Source organism: Priapulus caudatus, unplaced genomic scaffold (assembly GCF_000485595.1).
Source record: "Priapulus caudatus unplaced genomic scaffold, Priapulus_caudatus-5.0.1 Scaffold225, whole genome shotgun sequence".
Classification (NCBI taxonomy): Eukaryota; Metazoa; Priapulida; class Priapulimorpha; order Priapulimorphida; family Priapulidae; genus Priapulus; species Priapulus caudatus.
In genome coordinates this window covers 482,896-492,441 of record NW_014577286.1, presented here as the reverse complement: position 1 = coordinate 492,441, position 9,546 = coordinate 482,896, and the positions used below count along the sequence as shown (strand labels likewise).

At 44.1% G+C, this 9,546-nt stretch overlaps 2 protein-coding genes across 2 annotated transcripts in view; both read left to right on the top strand.

Moving 5' to 3' along the window:
- The window catches only part of LOC106807605, a 16,783-nt gene extending 13,936 nt beyond the window's left edge, over nt 1-2,847 (top strand). Inside the window, exons 3-5 of the mRNA XM_014809999.1 lie at nt 507-659; nt 1,188-1,286; nt 1,933-2,847. Of these exons, the coding sequence (XP_014665485.1) occupies nt 618-659; nt 1,188-1,286; nt 1,933-2,847 (1,056 nt within the window). The 5' untranslated portion in view covers nt 507-617. The remainder of the gene's footprint in view (nt 1-506; nt 660-1,187; nt 1,287-1,932) is intronic.
- Nucleotides 2,848-4,812: 1,965 nt separating this feature from the next.
- LOC106807611 (aldehyde dehydrogenase, mitochondrial-like) overlaps nt 4,813-9,546 on the top strand; it is a 29,014-nt gene continuing 24,280 nt past the window's right edge. Inside the window, 5 exon segments of the mRNA XM_014810003.1 lie at nt 4,813-5,042; nt 6,687-6,791; nt 7,368-7,508; nt 7,854-7,933; nt 8,391-8,440. Coding sequence (XP_014665489.1) covers nt 4,917-5,042; nt 6,687-6,791; nt 7,368-7,508; nt 7,854-7,933; nt 8,391-8,440 — 502 coding nt within the window. The 5' untranslated portion in view covers nt 4,813-4,916.

Sequence of the window (9,546 nt, the reverse complement as noted above, 5' to 3'; positions counted from 1 at the left end):
GCACGCACACGCACACACGCACACACGCGCACGCACACACACGCGCGCACACGCACACACACACGCACGCACACGCACACACGCACACACGCGCACGCACACACACGCGCGCACACGCACACACACACGCACGCACACGCACACACGCACACACGCGCACGTGTGTATACGATGTCATTTTATGCGTAAATCGCTGTTAGCAGGTTGCAGAAATATTAGAGAACACATATTGTTGTATGGATTCGTGTGCATTCACGGTCAAGAACTTTCCGCGCCAGAAATATATGTGCATGTGTATCTACATAGAAACGATTAGAGCCAAGTAGTTATTACTTATATGTAAAATATTCCTAATTAATATTGAACCATACGTCTTTTTATGTAGCGTAATTTTAATCTATTTTAACTGAAAATGTCCAAACAACCTAGAGTAATGCATCCGTTTAATACAGATATCAGAGCGAGCCCTCCAGCTTGTTCTGAGACAGGTATCTTTGCTCATTCAGGTAGAGGCAGAACACTCTAGCAAACCGCCGAAAGGTAGGAAGCGACAGCCGGCTGGCACGGTGGACCAGCGCAGCAAAAAATCCACCAAGAAACAGAAATCGTCAAAGCAGATGGCCGGTGACATCCCCGCGCTGTATGCTTACGTAAACAAAGTGAGTGCGTAATTACACAGCGTTATCAATTATAAATCATACATACGACAGCACGGTGGGACATTAATTATGGAATCTGAATATATTCGGCGCGCGGTTTTAGTTGCGCGTGTGTATGCTTGTGATGTAACGTTTATACCAATTAGCCATGGCCATGCTGATAGATATATGTGTGAAAACAAGATCCGTTGACAGGCTTCTAGCCTATATTTTACAGCTGAATATGATATAATGATATCAGGAGTGAATAATAATAGATTATTATAGATTATAGATGATAGATTATAGATAATAATAGATCTATTATTATTCACTCCCAATATATATAATGATATGATGATATAATATGATATGATATCATGATATAATAATATAATATAATATGATATGATATAATGATATGATATGATGGCCATAGAAACGTCTATACATGTTTGCTCGATGTCAATATTAGTAGGAAACCTATGTACGGTCTAGGAAAATAGTAAAATATAAATTCCTGACGTATGATATTTCGTCCTGACGCAGGCATTCAGTGGCAGTGAGGAAGATGAGGACATAGAAGAAGCCACGAATAAACGGGCAGGAAGCTGGATGCATCGCAGCGGCACCCTGGAAGATCTCAACGTAAGAACCACGCACGGCTTACACGCACTCAAACACACGCACGCACGCACGCACGCACGCACGCACGCACGCACGCACGCACACACACACAGTACACATACGCGACGTACACACGCATACAGCATGTCACATACACGCACGCGAACGCACGCACGCACGCCACACCACACACGCACATACCGTTACGGCACGTACACACCGCATTGCACGCATGCACAGCACACGCCGCACGCACGACGATTGCAAGTTACGCACCGCCACTCACACGCACGCACGCGAACGAACGCGCACGCCGACACACATACAGATACACACACCTGCGCACTCACCGCACACACACGCACACGCACTCGCACACCGCACCACGCACGCGCACACGTGACACGCGCACACGACGCACGCACGCACGCACGCGACAGCGCAGGCAGAACGCACCACCACAACAACACCACACACACACACACACACGAATGCCAATGCACACTCACAACTACACAGCTAACCCACTTTTTACACCGTTTTACGTATTCATGTGTAGTGTCAACGGGATATTCTTCTGTAAAACAATTAGTTTACCTATCGTCAACCCCTATCTACTTACCGGACGGTGGGTGACGTAACTTTGCGTGTGCGTCTGTGATTGCAGGCTGACATGGAAGGCTCGTGGTTTGACATGGAGGACCGCTTTCCCGACCAGGACAGCAACTCAGACATGGAAGAGGCTGCCGCTCTGAGCCAGACCTCAGACATCGCCGTCGTCCTCAACAAATGTGACAGCCACCACCGGATGGCGCTGTACAAGTTGACAGCCGACGCCGAGGACGTCGTGAGGTTGTTCCCGCCCGGCCGGGACGCCGACGACGACGCCGCCGCCGCAGCACCCGTCTACATCATTCCCGTGAAGAACTGCGGTGCGATGAACATATACAGACTAGCTCTGCAGGAGCAGCTGACGATGACGGGATCCGCAGGCAACCTGACTCGCGGCGATGCCATGCTCGGAAGCAGAGACTTCAGCACGCTAACGACTGGCATCGGCAGCGACGACGCCGAGTCGGACGACGGCCGCGAGATGGCGCTGCGGCGGCGCGAGGTGGCGCCACCGGTGCGCGAGGCCGTGCGCGCCGCCATGATCGCCGAGCTGTATGCAGACATGGCCGCCGAGGACGGCGACGACAGCGGTCACGAGACGACGGTCGAACGCATCGCGCGCGGAATCTCCTGCCAGGGTGCGCCGCCGCGGCGCGTGGCGTACGTCGGGCGGCGGGTGTCGCGCCGCGAGTCCGTGAAGAGGGCGCTGTGCGTGGCGGACATGTTGAGTCGGTCGGCGGAAGACGGATCGGCGCGGAGCCGCGAGCTGTTCGTGGTCGGCGGTGGCGCCACCCAGTGTCACGGCAAGTCAAACAAGGATGCCTGGCTGCTGAACTGGGAGAAGCTTCTCGGGAAGCTGACGATACCGGAGGAGGTGCTTGAGAAGCTGCGGGAATCGTGCAGGAGGCGCGACGGGGAGGGACTGTCGGCCGTGAGCGGAGCTGACATGACAATCGGCGCATATTTCTAGTGATGGGCGTATAGGTAACCTCGTAAGCAGGCAAATAACTGCCATGTAACCGTGGAAACTAGAACTCGGTTAGCAGCGACATATCTGTATGCGTTTCTAATAGCGGGAGTGCACAAGTCGTTGATTTTTCTTGTAAAAGACTGTTGTCAGATATTATTTTTCAATTGAATGTGTAGAAGCCAGTTGTTGTTATGTCATATATATATATATATATATAAATGAATCGAGGGGTTCATAATATATAAATAAATAATGAACAAAGGGTTCATTCTGCTGATTATGACACGAGTAATCTGGATGGAATTCACGCTGTTATACCAAATAGGTTATGATATTTAATCTGAATGTATGATGCAAAACATTTCTTTAATCCGTTACAGTGGCACAGATATGGAATTACGAATATATTTATCTGCTATATAAATAAGGCATCTGCACAAACTGCAAATTGTACAGTTTTCTCGTCAGAGTGTTAACACATCACTATTATCTTGATCGCTAATAAACGATTTTAATATACTAAGTAAATTGAAAGTATATTTCTGAAATTCTTTATCAGTTGATCGATCAAGTCATTGGTCTGTCCGTTCGTTCGGCTGTCCGCCTGTCTGTCCGTTCATCCAACCAGTTCAGAGATATTCTATACCCACATTGGCAAATATCTCACAGTCAGATATTTTCTGGTAGGTTTTGATGAAGTACATGAGAATATATCTATATCTCTTTTTGTAGTGTAGTATGAGAAACTAGCTTGAATTGCCTGTATGGACTACTAGCAGCTGTTGGCAAGTTTACACCAGCCACTTCCCATAACTGGCTAGGACGGACAGGTGCCTGGAGACCGTCAAATAATAGCAGTTGACAGCGCCTTCTTTCAGACTAAATACCTATGTCCCGCCTACCACTTAAACATCTCGTTTGACTTTTCCTTGGCGTGGTCTACTGGAGTTTTATTCCTGTGGGATTTCGAGTACCAAGCTGTATACAGATAATCCGGCCCTATATTATTACTGTAATACTGTGCGTGGGGTAGGTGGCTGAGCGTGCGTGTGTGCGTGCGTGCGTGCGTGCGTGCGTGCGTGCGTGTGTATGCGCGTGGTGTGCACGTGTGCAACGTTCGTTGTTATTCACTCCTAATATTATTGTAATACATCACACACATATATATATATATATATATATATATATATATATATATATATATATATATATATATATATATACATATAATTATATCATACAGTAAAGGAAATTGCAGGAAGATTTGTCATCTCATAATTGTTAACATGACTCATTATGATAGAGACTCTTCACATCATCCTGCTACGGCTGCTAGTGATCGTATATATGCTCTTTATTTCAAATATACAGTTTCAACAAAATACCATTACTTTTGGCATACGTATATAGCGGTCACGCGTAAACACGGGTTTCCCACTAAGCTACAGCAGTGTCTGGAAATTCCGAAAAACGGAGCACCCTATAGTTAACTCGAGATTTTGATAGTGATTTATGATTGAAAGCTATGAGTGAGTATATGCTTTCTGTCGTTTGAACATATAATTTCAACAAAATAAATAAATAAATACATGCTATACATAATATCAGGAGTAAGATAATATAGGATATATAGGATCCTATATTATCTTACTCCTGATAATATGACTCTTAAATTATTTATTAATATCAGTTGTATATTCGTCTTATCTCACGGAGCATTAGAGATAACATCGACTAAACCAAATCGGTGGCCTATAAGTACTGCTAAATATGTGACCAATCAATTGAGCTGTATATAATAACAGTAATGATGTTTTTCAGCTCAGTGGGTCAGTGGACATAACAAATGATGGTGAAACGAATTTTGTATTCCTGTGACCGAGACATAATAATCAGGCTTGTATTCTGTCCGACAGATGGCGACACGTACTGGTTCCTAAAAATGAAATGCAAAAAATCGTCGTTTAACGTTTGTAGGTCAGTTGAGTTGGTAAATAAACTGCGCAGTGTAACAGGTATTGTAGGCAAACGCTGCTACGCTTGCGGTATCGAGATACGACGGAGGGAAAATGTTGCACGTTATCAAGAAAGCGTATCGTCGTCCAGCCGCGTTAGTAAGCCGCTACTTGGCAACTACATCTGCTCAGAATCAGATACCGAACCCTAAGACGGATGTACAGCCGCATTACAACAAGGTTTGTTTTTGCGAGGCGTAGACCTACGTGACGTACGTGACGTACGTAATGTAGTAAAGCCCTGCACAAATCCACTTTAGGCACCTTATCATTTATCACGAAGTGACGCACAAAATTACGTGTATCATGAAGTGATGTAGACCAATAAATTGTGCCCTAAAAATTTTTATATTCTGATGTTATTTCAACATCAGAATATAATAAGAATAATCAAAATCAGAATAACATCAGAATATAAAAATTTTTAGGGCACAATTTATTGGTCTAGAAGTGATGTACAACAGTGTTTCCGTCACTTTCCGTATATCAAGAAATACCGGTACCGTACGTCACCCTGTGAATGCGTTCAAGAAACAACGTTCGTAAAGGGGTGGACACACTAGGCGATTTTTCTTGCGATCGAGTCGGCCGACCGAGCCGGCCGGCTCGATCGCATGAAAAATCGCGTAGTGTGTGCAGTGAGTCGCGGTCGATTTTCGAGTCAGCCGGCCGAGTCGCCCGATTCAAACATGTTTGATAATTATTTGAGCCAGCCGCCTGCAATCGCCTAGTGTGCCCGGGTCTGCGATTGAGCCGGCCGATTGTACAATTCATCAGCCAATCAGCGTGCTGAAAATCCACAGAGTTGCCCGGCTCAGTCGCGTAGTGTGTCCACAGCTTAACACGAAATTTTACGCGAATCCAGTTTTGCGTAATGTCCAATTATATAATTAGAGGTGACACTGTGCTCCTACATCCCGCATTTTCGACGAAAGTGACCAAGATCTGTCTCAATCGATTACATCACAAACTCGGACATTTCGTACCTTCTCAGCAATGCAGATATAGCACTTCCTTAGCTCTAGTAACGCTCATAGGGTCTATGTCCCCCAGGGTACTGCCGGAACGGACCCTGGGTTATGGTTAGAGGTAGAGTTAGGGTTTGGGTTAGGGTTAGGGTTAGGGAGTAGGCGTAGGCGACTCCCTAGACTCGTTAGTGGAGTAGGCGAGGTACGGTCCGGCATATTAGATAGTACCAGGGTACGTTCCGGCAGTACCCTAGGGGACATAGACCCTCTCAGCTCTAGTAACTATAGCCCGCGTACAGTTGCCGCTGGCACCAACGGTCAATTGTTGCGGGTCCAGCGGCAACCTAGTACTAGAGCTAGCGGCAACCGTACGCGGGCTATAGTTACTAGAGCTAGCACTTCCTGTGAGTCTCCTGTTTCGAAAGTCCACTTGCTAGGCGATCTCTTTAAACCGGTTCCTAATTCGTGATTCTACTCCCTTGCCATATAACACGCTTCATAAGTTCTTTTCAGGGCAAATTGTAATCTTATTAGTGGTGTATGCCCAGCATATCCCTTCTCAAGGCCATGTGGGTCCCACAAGGTTCCTGGTTTCATTCTACATAACTTTATTCGTGAACTTGACCCTGCTATCCCAAATCTATTCTGTCGTTCGTATGACTGGAAATGAGCTTTCTTCGCCCAGTGTACAAAAGCAATGCCTCTTCCCTTCTGTCTAATTATTGGCTGACTTTTCTGACCGCTCTTGGCCCGTGCTTTCAAGCATGCAATTAATTCCGCTGTAATGTGTCACTTTGACATTGGCATTAGAAAACAATTCTAAACGGAATGCTGATTGTGTGTGTGGTTCATGCAGATTTTCATTAATAACGAGTGGCATGACGCGGTCAGTGGGAAAACCTTTCCTACCATCAACCCGTCGACAGGCGAGAAGATTTGTGACGTCGCAGAGGGTGACAAGGTCAGTGCACACAGAAAATTCTAGCGACGTGAAATTGTCTATCACCTGAAACTTTACATGTCACAATGTAGGTTGAACTTCAGTAATCCGTAATCTGCTGGTTTGTCAGCTTCGATGATTTGGAACAGGGATATATGTATCTGGTAATCATTAGCTTTATCTACTATTCTAATTATATTTGTGCTGTAGTTCAGTAAACATGTGCAATTACCCAATAGCAGTAACACTGTCATAAATGTCATAAAGAGCTTCAGTATACCTTGGCTAGGTTTATTTTTGTGGGATTTGTATCAGTCTCAGTAAAAATGCAGTATATATATATGCATTATTTTGTGTCTTTCCACCTCAGCCTCCATCGTTCGAAATTTACACTAATTGGTAACTGATCTGGTTCCAAGCATCCTAGATTAGTGCGGCACAATACTGAGCAGCTTTCAGTTCGCGGCTAATCTTGGATTAGGCAAGGAGGTATAGTGTGACCAAAATGTGATTGATAAAAGCATGTGACGGGCATGTACGCACATCTACCCCACCGACACAATATTTGTGTTGGTGACTAGCTTTTGTTTCTTTCAGGCCGACGTTGACAAGGCTGTGAAGGCAGCCAGGGAAGCATTCAAGCTTGGGTCCCCATGGCGACGTATGGATGCATCAAAAAGAGGCTACCTAATGAACAAACTTGCTGACTTGATAGAGCGAGACAGTGTCTACCTTGCAGTAACTGTCCTTAACACTTAATATAATTAGCTCTAAAATGTTGCAAATGTTTTAAGAACTTACCAATCCCAATTGATTTACTGTCGGACTTCCTGATTTGACATATGCAGGAGTCTGTGTGACTCCCTAAAAATTCCGCTATGCTAACTAGTTCGTTCCAGAGCACGGCCTCGCGGAATTACCGCATTTTTTCAGCAAATCTTTGTCTCCCTCTCTCCCTCTTTTTGAGAGCAGCGTTAAAAAAAACAAGTTATAACAAAAATAAACAAGTTGGACTCTCTTGTTAAAAAGTTAATTTCTACCCCTGTGTATGCCAGATGTCATTGAGGTCGTTTCACTATACAGAGTCTGGAGACCCTGGATAATGGCAAGCCTTACAACATCGCATACATAGCAGATGTTAACCTCACCATCAAGTGCTTAAGGTGTGTTGTGTGTACTCAAAGTTGAACATATAACATATAAGCCATATATTGTATATATTGTATTACATATTGCCAAACATAAGCATAGCAGGAGCAGTATAGCATCTTGTAAAAGCGTACCTAAAACCAGTCATTGCCATAATTTTAATTGTACTTTATGTCATTGTTAAATGAGCAGGTTTTGGGTATTTAGCTTGGCAGGATAGACAAGCATAGAGAAGGATAGTATATACATATACTCATATATACTCATAGTAGAACCTGTGTTTGAAAGCGAGGGTAGTGAACGCGCTGTGCAGTGCTAGGAAAATCATTCTTACTTTTCTCTTGTATTATCACAACTAAACAGTGGCTAAATGTTAAAAAGCATCTCGGAAGGAATGCATCTTCTTGATAGTCATCATGTCTGACTGTTCACACAATGTTTAATCTGGCTATAGCTTGCTGTATCCCATAGGTACTATGCTGGATGGACAGATAAGATCCACGGGAAAGTGATACCAGTTGGTGAGTGCTCGTTATAAACAACTGGAATGACTAATCGACAGTAATCTGACATGAACTTTGTTTTGTATATTTAACTTAGTAAAGAGGTGAAGTGAAGTATTCATTCCAACCATGGTCTGTTGCCGGAATTCTTAGAAGTTCAGACCCAAGTACGACAATATACAGTGGTATGCAGGGTTCTCCAAGAGCACTTATAGCCTGGCGGGCCGCCAGGCTATCGTCGCAATCTAATCGGGCGATCTACCATCCTAAAATGCACCCGCCACTCTAAATATCATAGCCGCCATGCTGGTGTATACAGAAGAAGTTCAAACAATTAATACATGTTGTTTATACACAGAGGCTGTCCTAACCCAACCCTAACCTAACCCTAACACTGACTATAAACCGACTCGGCTATCTTATATACGCGTGTTATAGTACCCAATTAATCTATGGTGTGTAACCTTTTGCTTTCAATATTTTGCATCTGAACTGACATTCAATCCCAACCAACTGGTGTAGGCTAGCTGGCACAATAATGTTCATTTTCATACTTCAAATCCGAGTGTTTTCTAGCTCATCAAGAAATCTTAATCGTGAATTAATTTCTAACGGCATTATTACGGGGCAGGTAACCCAGTCTAACACGAAGTAGAGTAGACTGGTACACTTATTGACCACTCCTGCCATTGTATTTTTTGTACATAACACTAGGGGTAGAGCCCACAATAACAAAATACAAACAGTGGACATAGCCAAAGGCAAGTGGTAAGTCAGATCCAGAACAGTATTGTAAAGCTGTCGATAGTAAAACTACATAATACAAATGAGTAAAATGATATAAGATTTACAATATCAGTATAGTTGGTATATATATGCAGTGTTAGAAATAAGACAAAAATTCCATCCGGTCCTCATTAAAAAAAATTCTAAATCCGCAATATAAGCTACAGTAATTTTCTTGAAAATTAGCCAGTCCTGCTCCAAAAGTAACCAGCCCTGCTGAAAAGTTACCAGTCAGGGACTATGGGACGAGCTGCTAATTCCAACACTAGTATATGTCAGGTTTTCTGATTTATGAGAGGTGAACTCGATTTGGAACCAGCAAACCAGCAAGTTCACCC